Here is a 17,377-nt window from a genome sequence, read left to right on the forward strand (position 1 = left end):
GATTTCTCCATTGAATAAATGTAAGACACCATTTGAATGTGAGTGAAATTTCAAAGATATTCGGATGTTCCTCGATTTATGGCATGCGGTGTAACTATGCCACCGATATAAAATATTAAATTCGACAAAATTTCGATTGAAGAATTTTTCGTGCGATTGGAGGAGAATCATGAACTTTTCAACGTCCATTTGTGAAAAGTCGCATTTAATTTTGTGAGTCAATTTGGAAATTCGACCGGAGAATTGTCCGTTAAAAGATAAAAAATGAAAATTATTTGCTGCGACAGGTTAAAATGGTAAATTTACATTTAAAATTTATTTTCTTTCCTTCTGTCATTAAATTGCATACGCACCTAAATCATCTTCAGATTGATCATCGTTGTTATCATCATAATAAATCCAATTACTTAGTTCCATGATGTTAAACGAAATTTTATTTTTGTTTCTTTAAATTCATTCATAAATGTTCCGTGTAACCAGTATCGTCCACTCAATATTCATTCACTTTTTCCTTCTCAAGTTAATCAACACAACAAAAACAATGAAAACACAATGCACTTATGTGCAGAACAAAAACAACAGCGAAAAAAATCACCAAATCACCAATTCGACACCTCTTTTCGCAACCGCTCATCGATACACAATGGCGCTTTCATCCACACAATTTCAGGCTGAATGGTTACGGTTACGAATTTAATTTAACAGAAAACAATATGATGAGTATATACACCTCGTACACACTTGGCTTCTATTGTTGTTGCTGTTTTTGTAGGTGTGTATAGGAGGATATAACCCAAATCAAATTTTATATGCATGGAAAATGTAATCAAAGACACAATAAATTTTAAAATTTCAGAGACGTTTCTCGTCGTATATAATTGTTCATAAACATGGTAAAATTAAACACATAACTCAAAATGCTAACTGGGCAAAATTTATATAAAAATAAATGAATTGTCTGGGTGAATCCCGTCACAAGGGGATTATTATTATTACAATCATATGAGCACTTCAAAACCATTCGTTTTTTTTTCTTCATATTAATAAACTACCTGAATCACTGAATGAATGAACAATATGAGTGTATAAATCTACCGTGTTTGTACGGACGAATATTATATCATTGTACTCCTCCTTCTCTCTCACCCCGATAGCATTTTTGTATATAAAATGCATACAAATTTGAATGAATAATTTATGTTAAATAAAAAAAAAACTTTTTAGATGGCAAAAGTGAATAAAATAATTAAATAATAAAGAAGACGAAGAAGAAACAGAAGAAAAAAAAATAATGAAGAAGGAACAACCAATAAAATGTATGAGATAAAGGAAATAGACGTACAAATATAAAAAAAAGAAATTTGTAAAAGGAAACACATTTGGTACGTGACATTTTTTAATGATATTGTCTCTTAACTGAATTCGTATTTATTATTTGTTCGTCTGTTTTGGGCTTAGACATTTCGCTTCTGTAAAATAGGTATGCGTGTTGTATACATTCAGGAAGACATTGAAAAGAACAGTGCATTGCATAGCACAGAGACAAATTTCGGATATTTTTAGGCCGATTCTGTCTTCATTTAATTACCCCTCTGTGACAGTAAGGCTTGATAAGGAAAAATTCCGGTCATTCGAAATAAGTTCAATCACCTAACAGATACGAGGGCAACGGTGGAATTGTGTATTATTTACAGTCAATCACACTAGCTTTCCGTAGGACATAAGGTGTTGGAGTAGTGAAGTTCCCTAAATATAAATCACTAAACAGTTCTACTGCATGTTCAACCAACATGACAGGACTGAAGTTTACGTGTACGGAGAGTAAACATTGAATACGTTACTCTCTGTATCACTGATATTTGACTGTATCTGACTTGTTCCGCGACCTAAGTGAAACCGAAAAGCCACCAAAATTGTTTGGTCGTATTTTCTACGATTTCCTTTAGGAAATGCATAACAGACAGATGGGTGGATAATAGTAAATAATCGTAAATCTCCTTTTGGCCAAGACATTCTTTAAATTGACTTCTCACAGTTTAACAGTTGCCCAAACAACTGCCAAATTTGCCCCAATTTACTTCTAAAACACTTTAAAATGGCTGCACAACAAAATTTTAAAGTATTTTTAGTACAATTGAGCGCACATTGTATCCTTTTTTTTATGAGAAATACAAGAAATGTGTCCAACACACTTCCTGAATGAATAACTAACAATACCAAACCAGTATCCCGATTTCTTTTCGCTCTGAACATTTCGATTAAAAATAGTGGATTTTGTCTCCTAGCTCCTTTTTTATAATTAACGCTTTTTAAAGAAATTTCCTAGAATCCTTGGAGACTCGAAAAATGACGTGAAACACGAGTTGTCTGCATCTTATTCTTACATACAAGAGTATTGGCTTAAACAAAAAAGTAAAAAAGATAATGTGTGAAGCACTGGTAACAGAGAACCAATGGAAGTAGTAGATTTAATAATTACATCACGATACACTTGCAGTTTCTAAAATGTGAAACTTTGACTTTTAATCTCATGAAGTCACAAAACTGCAAACAGTTTTACTATTCTAGCTATTACTTCATTATCAAATTTTCACAGATTGATTTCAGAAATCTTTTACTTCATATGTTTCCGTCTGTAACAGGTGAAATCGAAATGCTTAGAATGTTAAGAAAAAGAAACATTTCCAAAAACTCGGCGATTAATCCAACATTTTCGTCGGTGATGCAAGTTTGTATTTCATTGTCATTGAGTTAATTTAATTAAGTCATTTCGATAATAAAATCTCTTTGAGAGACCAAAAATCAAAATTTAATTTTTATTGAACATCGAAAATAATTCTTTATGAAAAATTATTATTCTGCTCTGCTCTCAAGAAGCTTACATAATGGTTGCAGCCTATGAATATAATTTTCCCGCCTTTCTTTTCATTATATATCAGCACAACGTGCTGTATACAACAAACCAATAAATTGCAAACATTAAATTTTGATACACGAACAATGAAAGGATTGTCTAGTCGACAAGAGACAAAAAGTGATGAAATTGAAATTCGAAAATTTGCATATTAACCAGCAAATGTAACATAACAGAGAACGATACGAAACACAGTTTTGTACGAATGTTATACATGTTTTGCATTTCTTATTTCATATTTGCAATTATTAAATAACAAAATACTTTAAACATATTCGGACAATAACTGAACTTTTACTTTTTGTGATCATACGCTTAGTATTGGGCGAAGGACATCCATAGATCCTATAAAATCTCATAATAATCAGATTGAGCGAATAGTTCACTGGAGCATTACATAGAGACACTCTAGATCGTAATGTTGGATCACATGCCCATAAAACATTATGTGTTCTCGTGTGAGTGTCATCACTGTTATGAAAGAACAGATTACAGATCAAATCACACAAATTTGATGATATCCTCTTTGTCTTCATACAAAACACATTAATTTTGTTTGGAATGTAAGACCGACCTCCTTCGTCCGTAGAATCCTTGACATCTTACGAACAAAGTACTTTTAGAGGGGTTAGATCATCTATTGTCGACAGTGAGTAAGGAAAGGTCGATGCGTTGTTGCTAATGTGTTGTTTTTGTAGCAAAATCTATCTTTACGAACCAATGAAGTAAAAGATTTTTCATGCTAGCGATGTGAAAATCCTTATTTTGTCCACTATGAAGCATTATAAAAATGTTGTCATTCTGAAAGGTGCCATTTTAGGTGAGAAAATAATCATTTTCACCCCTAAAATGGCAGACATATCGGATGAAAAAATGATCGTTTTCGTACCTCAAATGGCTGAATACCAAAACACAGTATTTACTTCATTTTCATCAAAATGGACAAAGATGAGGATTTTCGCAAAACGCAAGTATGAAAAACGTTGTGTTCACCTCGGGGAGAAATAGGAAATTCCACCTTGCGCGAATTCGCTCTTGGTGAAAATTCCTATTTTCTAGCCTTGGTCAACAAGTAACTATTGGATTGACAGAACTTAGATCAAAGAGGACTAGATTATACTGTTGATATACTCGCTGTCTGTAAATTATTTGGTTCGTTATCAATTTCCGAAACAAGAGCTAAATATCAACAGAAGGAAAAGATGTGGAATGGATGTACGCCTTGCTCCTCCCGAGAACATGATCAGTCTAATACTTTTTAGGTTTAAAAACTTAAGCGTGTGGACAGTTCCAAGAAACTTAACAGGTTTGTGAAACGGCTGTTTTTTTTTTAATAAAAAATAATCTTTCTGGCACGATGCGTAAAAGACTTGCAATCTGTCCTGACGAAATCATTTAGATGCTCAGCACGTTGATTTAAGGTACACAGTTAATGGCGCCAAAACGAAACACGTAATCGCTTTAACTAGCTACTAAACATATATAACACACCATAAACACAACAAAACACAATTATTGGCCACTTCCAATGGAAGTCGTTAATTTTAGAATTGAAATTGTTTATAAATAAAATAATTTAAATATAAAATGTAAATGCAATTGGATGGATTGATCATCAATTGTTATAAGATTATTTATGGCATGTGTGCACGGATTTGTGCATTGCTAAAGTGTAAATAAATTTGAAATAGCGTCAACTGGCAACTGTTTGGCCAACTTTTTTTTTCGATCTGTTTGAACGTAGACACGTGTTGGGTGTTGATATTAAAATTTGTAATTTCATTTTGTTTTTCAATTGTGATTATGATGTTAAGATAGCAGTAACTGGAAGGTGTAACGACTTGGGAGCCATTTCTTATTGTATAAGGAAATCTTAAATACTTTTAAAAACATTATTGATCACAGTTAAGAATTATTACACGTACGCGGTCTGCCTTTTTTCCGAAATAAATACGGAAATTTCAGCAAATAAAAATGGCAGAGAAAACATTCCATTTCTGGTTTTTAATTGGCGAGAAAAAGCTTTGTGCGTACATTTAACTGCGTCTCTATCTGTTGATCGTAAAAAGTCTCATTTAATTTATGCGCTCAGTAATGAACATACTAGGTAAACGTTGGCATTATAATAACGAAACGCCATGGAGTAAAACTTCAAACGAAAACGTTTTCTGAAAACATATTTGATCTAACAGATTGTTTGTCTAATAGGACATCCTGTTTGGCAGTATTAAATTCATTTTAATCCGAAAATTTTCATGTATAAAATGGCATTGAAGACGGTAACATATTGAGCTTTGTGAGCTCTATTCATTCGATGTTCCAACACTTGAATAATGTTGGAAATTCGTCATCTGTTATCTTCACCAACGATAAACTACACAATGTTCTTTATTTCACTCACTCAATAAATAGCTAACTGAATGATTAAGCTAATGAAGTACAATACTTTTTCTCAAACACTAGTCCACACCTTGAACAAAAGAAGTAACAGATTTGATACCATGTTAAGCCTGTCGTTTTGAATAGAAATAAAAAAATTCCTGCGACTTTCTTTTAATCTTTTAACCTGTCACAGACGGCAAGCATATTAATAGTTTTACTATCTGATCTATTACTTCATGTGATCGAAAATTTTAAGAAATTGATTTCAGAAAAATCCTTCACTTCATTTGTTTTGAACATGCTTTTCGCTATACAAGACCTCAGTGCTCAAGTCAGTGCTTGTCGTTTATTCTTGTTGTCGTTGTCGATAACAGATGACAGCCATCTGTAACAGGTTTTAAATTAAAAACTCCGAACAAATTCAAAAAAGAACTCAAAGAAAAATTTATTCAAGTCACAAAACCTGCTATGAGTGTAATTTGACCGCTGTTAATTGCTTTTAAAGCGCGTACAATGACATTATAAGCACACCCTCATTTTGATAAGCAATGCGCAATAATTCAATGATTGTGATCACTTAACGCATTGTTTGTGCAAAGTAAATATGTAGCACACTTTCAACATCTTGAATAACTTTTGGACCTAGTCCGAATTAACACTAATGTTGGTTCATCCATTTACTGTTTAACCGTACAACGTACTTTATATTATTCTGATGTATACAAAACAAAGCCAATTTCATTAGAAAATTATTTTCTAAGAAGGAAGTGACTCAATTGACTTGATTTCTTCAGCATCAAGTTACTTAAAAGACATTTCAGAGATAATAAAAGAAAAAGAAAAATTTTACTCACTCGCTTTACGATCCATTTTCGAATTTAAACTATTTTGCATTTGTACTGGTGGTTTCGGTGCATAAGTCTTTGGTACCTGGAAATGGATGTTGCTAATTTTAGTCAAGCTCTCATTTAATTTTTTTGTTGTCTTTACTTCATCTGAAATTGAGCCGCATCTCCTATCCCGTCCAACAAATGTTCCGATCGAATGTCTTCTGATTCCGCAAGACATTGGCCCATCTATTGTATCGACACTGGTCGATTGACTGCTATTCCTACTGTGGAAATGCAAAGGACGAAATGTTAGAATTGCAAGCAAAAGAAAGAATTGCAAACAAAGAACATCGTTCTACCTTGGAGACACAAACACATCGTCATTTTCATGATAACTGGACGATTCATTGTACGATCCCAGTCTGTTGCGATATTGATTTTGATTGCATCGATATCCAACCGTATTGAATCCATTACTCAAACATGGTTCTTTCGGATGAGCGTTACTGGTCATGCCGGTGCTAATATTTGGCCGCAACAGCGATTTTAAGCTACCTTTGCGTCCCAGAACGTCAGCATTGAGTGACGTTGAATTGAATGTGGATTTCGGTGATTTAATCGATTTTGTACTGCTGTTGGACGAACTACGTCGTCGGAAAAATGAAAATCCTTTGCTGGGTGGTTCGACTTTCGTTGGCGTCTCGTTGAAGAAGTAGTAGGGATTATCTGGAAGATCATTATTATTGTTATTGTTGATTGAACATTGAACCGAACGGATGTGCATACTTGAATTGCTTAGTAATGGGATGTACACACTCATTTTATCGATTTGAAAAAAATTAAATGATGGAAAAAAATATTAACAAGAATAACAACTCGACTAAAAGATAATAAACTTCTTAAGAGAGCCCCGTTAACGCTTGTCCGTTGTACAGTTTAATGTTTCTACTTCTACACTATCAGAAGATATAAAATGTTGTAGCATTTAAGCTAACCGTTCACATAAATTGTTAATCTATCAAAAATCATAATCGACCGGCTATATTTCCCTCAATGATAGTGTTGTTGTCGTATTGTATATTTTCTCATGCCGTTTAACGAATATAAAATGTATAAGTCCCATGCGAGATTTGAGAAGTGGGGAACGCAAAGTGATTCATTGAATAACAATAGAAAATTTCGGCATCCCACTTACACACATCTCATACGATTTCAATTCAAAAAAAAAATGTAATTACAATTCTGTTCGAAACGAGAAAAGTATTTGAGCGAAGGAAAGTATTCATTGAAAACGATTTCGGTTCTTTTGGATTTAAATTTTTTTTAACTTTCGTTGTGTTTAGGCGGGAACGGTATGTCGTTGTGTATGATAAAAGGTCTCATCACTGCGTTTTTATTGTGGTCATCTGCATTTTTTAATGCACCGGAGTCGTTGAACCGGCTGCAGTAGATAGAATAGTTATTTTTATGTCTGTGACTCATTTTAAAAACTTTTCGCTTTCAGTGATTAGGAAAGGGATGCCCAGTGTCAGATTTCGTCTAGTATCGTCCATCTTTTCTCATGGGTCATTATAACGAAAATTAGGTGTCAGAATCGGTCAGAATTTGGGTCGTTTGGTCAATTTGGTTCTTTCGAATTCGATACCCGTATCATGGCTTCATGGTCAAAAATAGATTTGTATAATGTTTCGGCCAAGTCACTTAGTTACCTTCTAGTCGTAGACGTCATTTGTATTGTTCCAAATTTTCTTTCAATATGTCGACGATCTCGTCGCCGACGACTAATCTTGGCGAAGCTGTACCGCCACTGTGGAGATCATGTCGCCTCGCATTCACAGCATGTGCATTTTGTGCAACAATGAATTTGATGTTTGTGAAATTAAGTATCAATTTCGCTATTGTTTGCATGAATCTGAAGAAAACTGATGTCAGTACCGTGACTTTCAACTAAGAGGTTTATTTTTCCAATGAATTTGATTGTGGATGAAATTTTGCAGGCGAATAGCTCATCGGAAGTCAGTTTCGATTGGGAAAAAGAAACCGTTGGACATATACTGTCGGCATTTTTCTACGGATATCTATTGACATTACTGCTGGGTGGGTGGTTGGCTCAATATTTATCCGCCAGAACATGTTTCATAGTTGGTAATGCAGTGGCAGCTGTTCTAAATTTTCTTATACCCGTGTCAGCATACGCTGGTCCGTGGTATTTATATGCCGTTCGATTTCTTCAAGGAACATTTTTGGTAAATGTGCTACAAGTTTTCTATCAATTATCGTCACGTTTTAACGTCGATATCGTTCCCTAAAGGGAATCATGTTGCCATCAATACAATTGATTTTCTCTACGTGGTCACATTCAGATGAAAGAACAAAATTGGTTTCGTTAAGCTCGATGGGCTACACCGTTGCTCTAATACTGGTGAATCCCATCACGAGCCTATTTTGCTATTTAAGTCCAGCAATGGGATGGTCCTATATCTTTTACTTTACAGGTGGGCGGATATCTGTTACTAACTTGCTTCATCTGTTTTTCTGCTGATCCGGATCCACACAAACAATCAAAACGGTTTATACGTCTTTATCAGGTTTTATCACTACTACGCGCAGCGTCAATCATATAAACAAGTGTAAACAGTTTTGGTTATATATGTGGATCAGCTGGAAAACAGCTGAAGCAAATTCATAATGAAATTTCACTGTCTCCGACTGTATGTGAAATTGTTTACACCCAGGAGTACTAATGGTGGCTTCTGCTGTTGCATATTATTTTGTCGTGTTTGACACTGTACATCAGCATCCAAGAATATCAGCACGAGAAAAAGAATACATTTTGTCCGGAATAGGTGCTCAACATGAAAAGGTGTAACCACAAACATTTCACTTTATGTAGCATGGAAATTATCTATCTTTTCGAAAACTGGTAAATTTAGAAAGCGATACCATACAAGAGCATTTTGTCCAGCGTTCCTGTATATGCGTACTACATCACTCATTTTTGTCAAGTTTTCGGTTACGCAGCGCTATCGACATCATTGCCATTCTTTAACAAAGAAGCGTTGGGTCTTAATGTTATAGAGGTAATGTTACTGAGCATTAACAGAGGTATTGAAAGAAATTTATCTACAAAGCTTCTACAAACTAGATTTTAGAGTCCTTTCCTGTTAAGACCTATAAAGTGGTTAAGCGGAGTTTGCACCTCCTAAAATTGTGATTTAATATAAAGACAAAAAATTCATTCTAGAATGGACTTATATCGGCCATACCAGCAGTTCTATCAACGATAACCCGATTTACAATCGGCATTTCCTTTAAACCAGTGCACTCACTTACGAAACTGTCGCTGACAAAATTTCGAAAAGTTACTCATGTTCTGGGTATACAAATTAACCATTAAAGGTGTTGGAGAGTCCTGTATTTTCGATTATTATAGGCACATTAATTCCGGCAGCGTTTTTCTTGGTTGTAACGTTGATACCCGATAATAAGATAACCATTCTCGTCTTACTATGCGTGTCGATTAGCATTTGCGATCTTGGCTATTGTGGCTCGTATTTTCCATCACTAATCGACATTGCACCGAACTACACAGGATTTTTAAGTGGCATTGGTACTGCAGTTGCTAATTTACCATTTATTGTTGTCGCCGAAATTTTGGGAAATTCAATCAAAGAGGTTCGTCTTCGTGGTTTGAAGTTTCTTCCGCACTTTTATCAGTTTGCATTCGACAATTTTTCAGGGCACCCTTGAGCAATTCAAAATTTTGTGGTACTCTTGCTCTGGTACGTACATTGTCGGATGCATTGTGTATGTTTCATTTGGTACATCAATTCGACAAAATTGGGGCTGAGTGACGATTTCGAGGAATATTTGTTTTTTTTATGATTCAGTTTATTGAGCTCAATTGGAACACTTTGGCAATAAATTTTGTTCGTTGTATATGCAAAGAGCAAAGAAACCGAATTTTTAGATAAAAAGAAACGTATAGACCCTGATTGTATGCCTATTTACATTCTCTGAGATCATTTTTAACCCTTGGTGGTAAGCTTCTCGCGATATAATCATCAAATCTGTTACTTCCGCTGATAGTTTTATTTTAGAAACAAAATCTTTTACTTCAATCGGATATTTAAGAAAACACCAGTCAAAACAACTCTTCAATTAATTTCGGTGTTGTTAACAGATGGCTAGCCGTCTCATTTTCATAATCTGGCATTTTTCTCATTCCAACTTAATTCTCACTCAAGAGATTATGAGACGAATAAATTCATGTGAACGAAAAAAAAACGACCATTGTAACAAACGCAGTATTGGCGCAAACACTTCGCTTGGTCCGCAATGTGTTGTGTGTAGAGAAAACCTCAGTCGAAGATGAAATTTTTGTTTAATATGTAAGAAATGTCAATTCAAACAAAAAAGTTAGTCTTAGCCAGCTAGTCCTTGAAGAAATAAAACCTCATAATCTGATGCTCAACACAAAAATTATGTAAAATAAACCAACACCCATATCGAGAGGATATTACTTAACTTTGTTGTGTTTCTGTCGATTTTACATATAATTCCCCTTTTTCAAGTGATTCCGAATCTGTTAAACAGATGTCTGAAAAAAGGCAGTCATTCTTTCCCTTCTCTGTTATAAGTATTTGATTTGATTTTATTTTTCTTATTTTTTTTTCGTAAACATTCTGCTCTTCATACCTAATGATGTTTTAAATGTTATCGCTTATTATAAAATATTTATCTTAGAAACTATATGGGCACGAGTCAGTTGATATTCTTGGTAAATAGAAGACAGGTTGCACGAGGAAAATGATCGTACGTTTAACTGAAATTAAATTAAATCAATTCCATTCATTACTTTATGATGTGATGTGTGTGTATTATGGAGGGTAAACACGAGATGATGTTATTTTTCTTCGTTACAGAAACATTTATATAATTCAAAATAAATGATTTTTCGTGTTTTTTCTTCTTCGTTTTCTTGTATTTTTGTTTGGGTTTGAGTATCATATTAACGGAGCTAGTGTGTTTTTGACTCAAATGTAATTTCCAACCAATGTGGTGTGTGAGTCTGATTGAATGTTTATTGTAAATGTCGGCCAAAAAAAATGTGTCAACTGATTTTTTCGGTTGATTCAAATTTATTGAAACAGGAGGATTTACTTTCTCCGTCTGATATGAACAATATTATTCGTTCCACGGACTAAAAGTCTTTTTTAGCGTCTTTGGCTCTGTCTGGAAACCTCTCACACGCTAAAAAAGACTGTTAGTCGAAATTTAACAACTCTCTAACGTAGAAAATGGTTAAAATTTTCATTTTTTACAGCATATCGCTGGTATAATATCGAATATGTTACTTTAAGTCAACGATTTTCAAGCAAAAGTGAGAAGTGCGTTGTTTAAGTATATGATGAAGATATGAATGTAAAATCTATTACTTCATTAGTATAAAACGTACATTATGCGTCTATAACAGATAGCTTTGTATTGTTTTTTAAATTAATCATTGTACATGATTACTGTCAATAAAACGTAAAGATTAGCCAAATAATCGAGGAGTTCAAGAAGAACTCATAGGTATCTCAGGATTGTTTAGTCATCTAGTCAGACATGAAAAGTTATCAAAAGTAAACTAAAATCCAGCATTTAAAAAACGCCCAATTGTATGCTTTTCAGTAAAGTATCTCTTGTTGAACCATCGAAGTAAAAGATTTTGTACCAGACTAATAGACTATGCGACATTAGAAATAATAAGATTTATGCTCTTATTGTGACTCTAACACTTCCATTTTAAATTTCTATAAGGATGTGTTCGTTGGACGACTTTTGTTTCATTCATATTGAACTACCAATCTATCCTAAAATCGCTTGGTCTTCATAATAATTGACTTCATTCATTTCATCGGTACGAAATTTAATTATAATCAATAAACCTTGTATTCATTACGATTTTTTCTACTTAACATTCTTTGAATTCATTGCTTTGGGCTCTCACTTTTCTTTGAAGATTGGGCAACGCACCTTTATGCAACTATCGACATCTAGCTACTCACATTATGTATTATACTACATCAAAAAAAGGTTGCTGAATGGTTCGGTGCGATACCAGTGTGGTTATGATGTTGGATATTTTATATATAAAAAAAAATTCAAAACTAAACAACACTTACCCACAGACATTTTTTATTTGAATAATTTCCAAAATATTCCTTAAATTTATTTTTATTTCCGCCGGAAAAGATTTCGATCCGTGCACAGACTTCTTGATTATCTGGAAAAAAGAAATTTTATTTTTCAACTGTTGATTGTACGCGACTTTTTAGAAATGAGAAATAGAATGAAAATAAACATTTTTAATCAAATACAGAAACTTTCAGCATAAATTAGAATTTCTTTTGTTTACAATAACTAACCAACATTCGGTTGGTATACTGTACATACAAAGTATGTGCAGCAGGTCAATAAATGCAGTTTATTGTGTTTCGGAAGAAGCGTGCATTTACGTCTTTCACATGTTGAGTTAATTATTTGATTTAATTTATAGTCTAGGAGTCATAGGACATTTAGAAGTCTTTCCCTTGGCCAAGATTTGAATTTCAACCATCTCAACGCTATAGAAATTTAAATTTATTGACGATTGAAGTAAACAATAAAGTCAGTGGTACATGAGGGAGGGCATGTTCTTTGAGTGCAATTCAATCCACAACACTCAAGAAGCGAATAAGGAATTCATAGACGGAGCTGCCAAAGACGTTCTGGAAGGAGTACTAGACAGACATTCAGAAATTACAATAAAGTATAGGCGAGAACCAGAAGCAAAGATAAGCGATAATAGTTTGGTTCGGGTTCTCTTAAATAGCAAAATATCTGTTAAAAATAATGAAGTAAAAGATTTTGCACAAAAGAAGTAGCTGCTTCAATTGTAATATTAAGATACTTCACAATATTTGCTAGTTGCTATGAGATTTTTTTACATTTTGTTTTATCATTTCTGATGTGATCAATGTTTTATCGATATAGTGACTCCATTTCTCAACTATCTTGATGATAAATGAATGCTGAGTCAGTTTAAATTATCACTAAACTTAAAAAAGCAACCTCGTCCCGTTTCATCAAAAACAATCTGTCATCTTTTCGACTAAAAACAAATTATTTAACTGTGCCGCAAACTATGGACGAGTGCCTGAGAGACATCAAAGCGACTAATCAATCCATCAAATTAAATACGGCAAAAACAATAAGACAACACTTGCATAATTACCGAATCAAATTATCACAACAATCGAACAAATTCGACGACAACAATTTAGCTAAAGAAGCCGATGATGCGAGGAAACAAGACTCTGACGGATGGAAATGGAGTGCATCAGACGTGGTGAAGTATCTCAGTTTGGTGATTGTCGTTTGGATATTTTTCGCCATTTGTTCGTATCTGCACAATCGCTGTATGCTCTATGGTGGTTCAAATTGCGTCCATATGAATCCGTTTACCTTCCAAAATTGCAATAGCGATAATTACATATTTTGATATATAAACTTGTTACGAACTTTGTATACAGCCGCCTCTAATTAGAGACTTGCGTACATTTATATTTCTTATTTAATTGAAAAATGAGATCACATCTGATGACCTGAGCTAAATATATTGCAAGCAATTCTTAAATTGAACTTGAGATTGGTAAATTTATTATAGTCGTGTAGGTGAAGTGATTAATTTTTTAGTACAAAGAGGACTCGCAACCTGGCGGATTCGCAGACGCTGATAAAAACTTTACAATTACTGTTTTACTGTTGCTATTTTCGAATAATTCAAATAAAAACTGATGTCAGATGGGGGTTACTGTTCACATTTGGAGTAGAATGAAATTTTATAAACATTGTGTCAGTCTCTACAGAGTAGATTATAAATGTGGATGTAAACTATCGAAATTTTAAGCATCAATTTTTTCAGTAAGCACAGATGTCTTATTTTGAATGAACCACAATAGACACACTTACTTCCCGTCCTAATCTCGGTAGATTGGTTTTCTACCGTTCTAGTAAATTCATCATAAAGACTAAACGAAAGTGTGTTGAATCGATCTTCCAATTAATTGACTTAGATCCTTTCAGATCGAGGCATTATTTCAATTTTCTTACTAAAACATTTTCATTAAGCCCATTTGCAATTTCTAGACATATTTCGAGCCTTAATTCAACGTTGCAATCCTATAAAATTTTCGCACAATGGTACAATGGAAATATGTCCGAAAATTGGTAGCTTGCAAGTTTTGCTCGCATATCTTTTTATGAGTAGGCAAACCTCTACCCTTTCTGCGACATCTTGAATTGAACTCGTTAATCATTGCATGGATATCGAAATTGTTGAATTATGTCAATGCAATATTACAATCTCTACACTGGAATCGTATCAAGAATTCAACACGATCCAGACATTATAACACTTCTACATCATCGCGAGCTAACCGCCAACCCTGAAAATTTAAATGCAGTCTGTACATTTAGTTTTATCTATTTAATAAAACGATTTTATATTGTCGCACGCATCTGTTTCCCATATTTGTTTCAAAGACACAACTCTACATTGAAAAAGAATCAGAAAAAACAACCGAGACTTAAGGTCAATCGAAAAATGATAAAGTGAAAATAAAAATTTCTCAAATCCAATTAATGTAAATCACAATGAAAATGTGCTATGTGTGTTCAAAACCATTAACATTACGACGTGTTGCCAACAACAAAAAGAATATATTTGAGTGCAACTAAATTCAAAAGTATTATAACCTCCGCGATTGGCCTAAAATAACGATTCGCTATTTTGCATAACAAACCAGAACACAGTGTGTGGTGTAGTAGAGGCAATGTGTGTAATTGACTGTTAAAATAATGATAAACGCTTTATATACTGAATTGAATATTAAAATACACTTCATTCTCTCTGTAAAAAAAAGAATTTTTAAAAATAGTTTATGTGAGGTCATTCGAAAGAGGTAGAAGTCTATTTTTACTAGAAGTATACGAAATAAAAAAAAAATAAAATAATGAAAACACTTTCCAACACTAAAAATCAAGTCGATCGAATCTATATAGATAATGTTCCGAGTCGGTCCACAGGTAAAATACACCAACCGGAAATGTTTTTACTATCTGCCTGTCAGTCTAGTGCACTCTGGCAAGCCAACCACCGTAAAGAAGCTATAATTTAATCAAAACAGCAGCGGCTGTATCCTATGAAGAATTACCTTTCACAGACGGTGGGCATATTGCATTGCCTGTATGTTTATCAAATTTTTTACTTCCTTTGTTCAAAATGTGTTTAACAGTGGAATACAAAATCTTGTACTTCCTTAGTTTCACATATATTTATAATACAGCACTTGAAATACGCCTAACACATAAACAATAACTTCCCTCAATTTTACCGAGTAGCAGTGACTAACATTCTAAAATCAGCTTTTATAAGAAATGGTTAAGTATCGGTAATTTTGACATATTAAAACGTCGTAGAACATTATTTTAACTCGGTCACATACGCTCTTGTATGAGTAGGAAACCCAATTAAGAAACCATTAGCTAGTCACTGTATTTCATTTTTACTAAAATGCAATATGCGCCTGGCTGCCATTTTATTAGTGAACCGAAAACAGGACCGTCGCGTTACGGTCATCATTACCGTTAAAAATAAAAAAGTGGCATAACATTTATCCGAGATAGCAACAAAAGACACCACTTTAACTGTACGACCGAGTCGAGCGCAACTCAAGCTCAGTCCCTGAACCCAAACTTCCGATCCTGTGAACCAATTAAACATTCGAAAACCCTTGACCAATTCTAATTTATACAGATCGTGAAAACAGTGCTTGCGTCGAGGTTTAGGGAGTCGTTACCCTCCAAATGATTTTTCATCGATACAAGACATTCTTAAAGAGCATTTTTTGTAGCTGTTACGCAAATGATCTTCAAATTAACTTCAAAGTCAGCAGTAATAAGGTTTAACAGAAAATAAACAAAACTTAATGATACGGTAGTAGAACGATCGTTGTATCATAGGTCAATTTCCCAGTAGTAGACTCCATTGTGACTAATCTGTCGACATTCTACGTGTTTTTGAGGTCATATGCAATCATATTTTTCCTATGAACGTTAAAATTATTCAAATTATTTATTGAAAAATGATTATTACCAAAACAATGAATCAGATTTGATTGAAAAAACTTAAACTGGAGCAACCTATCATTTGTTCATTTGTGAGTGCTTCCAAACAGATCAACAGTAATGTATACATTCGTGCTGATTTTATTGATCCTCGATAACTGAGAAAATAACAATTTCTCGGAAAATCGTATGCATTGATGTATGTCATACCAAAAACCAGAAAATCTTTTTCAAAAAATGTGATGATTCAAAAATGCTTTTCGTAATTAAACATTTTGGTTATTCCTCGAAATCAACAATGATGCTCTCAATTGTAGTTGCAGTGGAAAATCAAACACCAGGAAAATCATTATCGTTTTAACGATATCGTGATGTTTTAACGATGATTTTTGATTTTGATCACCAGTTAATAATATTTAGACTGACCAGGAAACGTTAGCTGCCCATTTAAACTCCTAAGTTGGACATGACCTGTAGTGCAACGATTCGAATCATTCAAATTAGATTCACTTTCCATTAACAAAATTGTATTTTCCGGGGTGATTGTTTCCAATGTACTCCCATTGAGTCTAACGATAATTATCTTCTTAAAACAAGGAAAATGTATAATGGCTCTGTTTTGACTCATCTCTATTGATAGAGTGATTTGTGAAACAAATTCGATTTCCATCGCTTTTCCATCAGTTCAACAAACCCAGAGAAGTGCAACCCATTCAGATATATTATGCATTTGTGTACACAACGCATAATTTAGACGGGATTTTCAAGACTAAATATTTATTTATTTAAATTTCACTTTGCAGATATAAATCCGAAATCGAAAATATAAAATTCGAAATATTTTTAGTTTATGCAATAAATTTTCGGAATAATTGCAAAATCACCGAAATATATTTATAAATCCGGGAGGGAAAATGTACAACGCTTTTGGCTTCTTTTTTCTGTTTATATTTCAGTCCTTCTGCTTGTATGCAAAGTAAAAGACAGACAATGTGTACGGTCAATATTTTGAAACGGAAAATAACCATTAAAATGTCTAACAAGATTCTTGCCAAATAAAATTTAATGGCTAATGGTTATTGCTAAATTGTTATTC

General features: G+C 33.6%; 2 protein-coding genes across 4 annotated transcripts in view; one reads left to right on the forward strand and one right to left on the reverse strand.

The window, feature by feature from the left end:
• The window catches only part of LOC119068220 (phosphoinositide 3-kinase adapter protein 1), a 34,499-nt gene that overhangs the window by 12,938 nt on the left and 4,184 nt on the right, over positions 1-17,377 (reverse strand). Inside the window, exons 2-5 of one of the 3 annotated variants that reach the window (XM_037171716.1) lie at positions 12,297-12,397; positions 6,486-6,852; positions 6,287-6,410; positions 6,151-6,226 (exon numbers count right to left, since the gene is read on the reverse strand). In XM_037171716.1, coding sequence (XP_037027611.1) covers positions 6,151-6,226; positions 6,287-6,410; positions 6,486-6,852; positions 12,297-12,306 — 577 coding nt within the window. In that variant the 5' untranslated portion in view covers positions 12,307-12,397. Of the gene's footprint in view, positions 1-6,150; positions 6,227-6,286; positions 6,411-6,485; positions 6,853-6,912; positions 6,932-12,296; positions 12,398-17,377 lie in introns of those variants that run through there. The other 2 variants (XM_037171713.1, XM_037171715.1) reach the window with 2 other exon arrangements.
• LOC119068221 (sialin-like) lies at positions 7,850-10,080 on the forward strand. Its single transcript, XM_037171717.1, has 8 exons — positions 7,850-8,053; positions 8,124-8,372; positions 8,438-8,621; positions 8,862-8,989; positions 9,060-9,206; positions 9,371-9,503; positions 9,560-9,801; positions 9,866-10,080. Exons 1-8 carry the CDS (start codon positions 7,883-7,885, stop codon positions 9,974-9,976), a joined length of 1,365 nt encoding a protein of 454 aa, XP_037027612.1. The 5' UTR covers positions 7,850-7,882; the 3' UTR covers positions 9,977-10,080.

This window comes from Bradysia coprophila (assembly GCF_014529535.1).
Source record: "Bradysia coprophila strain Holo2 chromosome X unlocalized genomic scaffold, BU_Bcop_v1 contig_173, whole genome shotgun sequence".
Classification (NCBI taxonomy): domain Eukaryota; kingdom Metazoa; phylum Arthropoda; class Insecta; order Diptera; family Sciaridae; genus Bradysia; species Bradysia coprophila.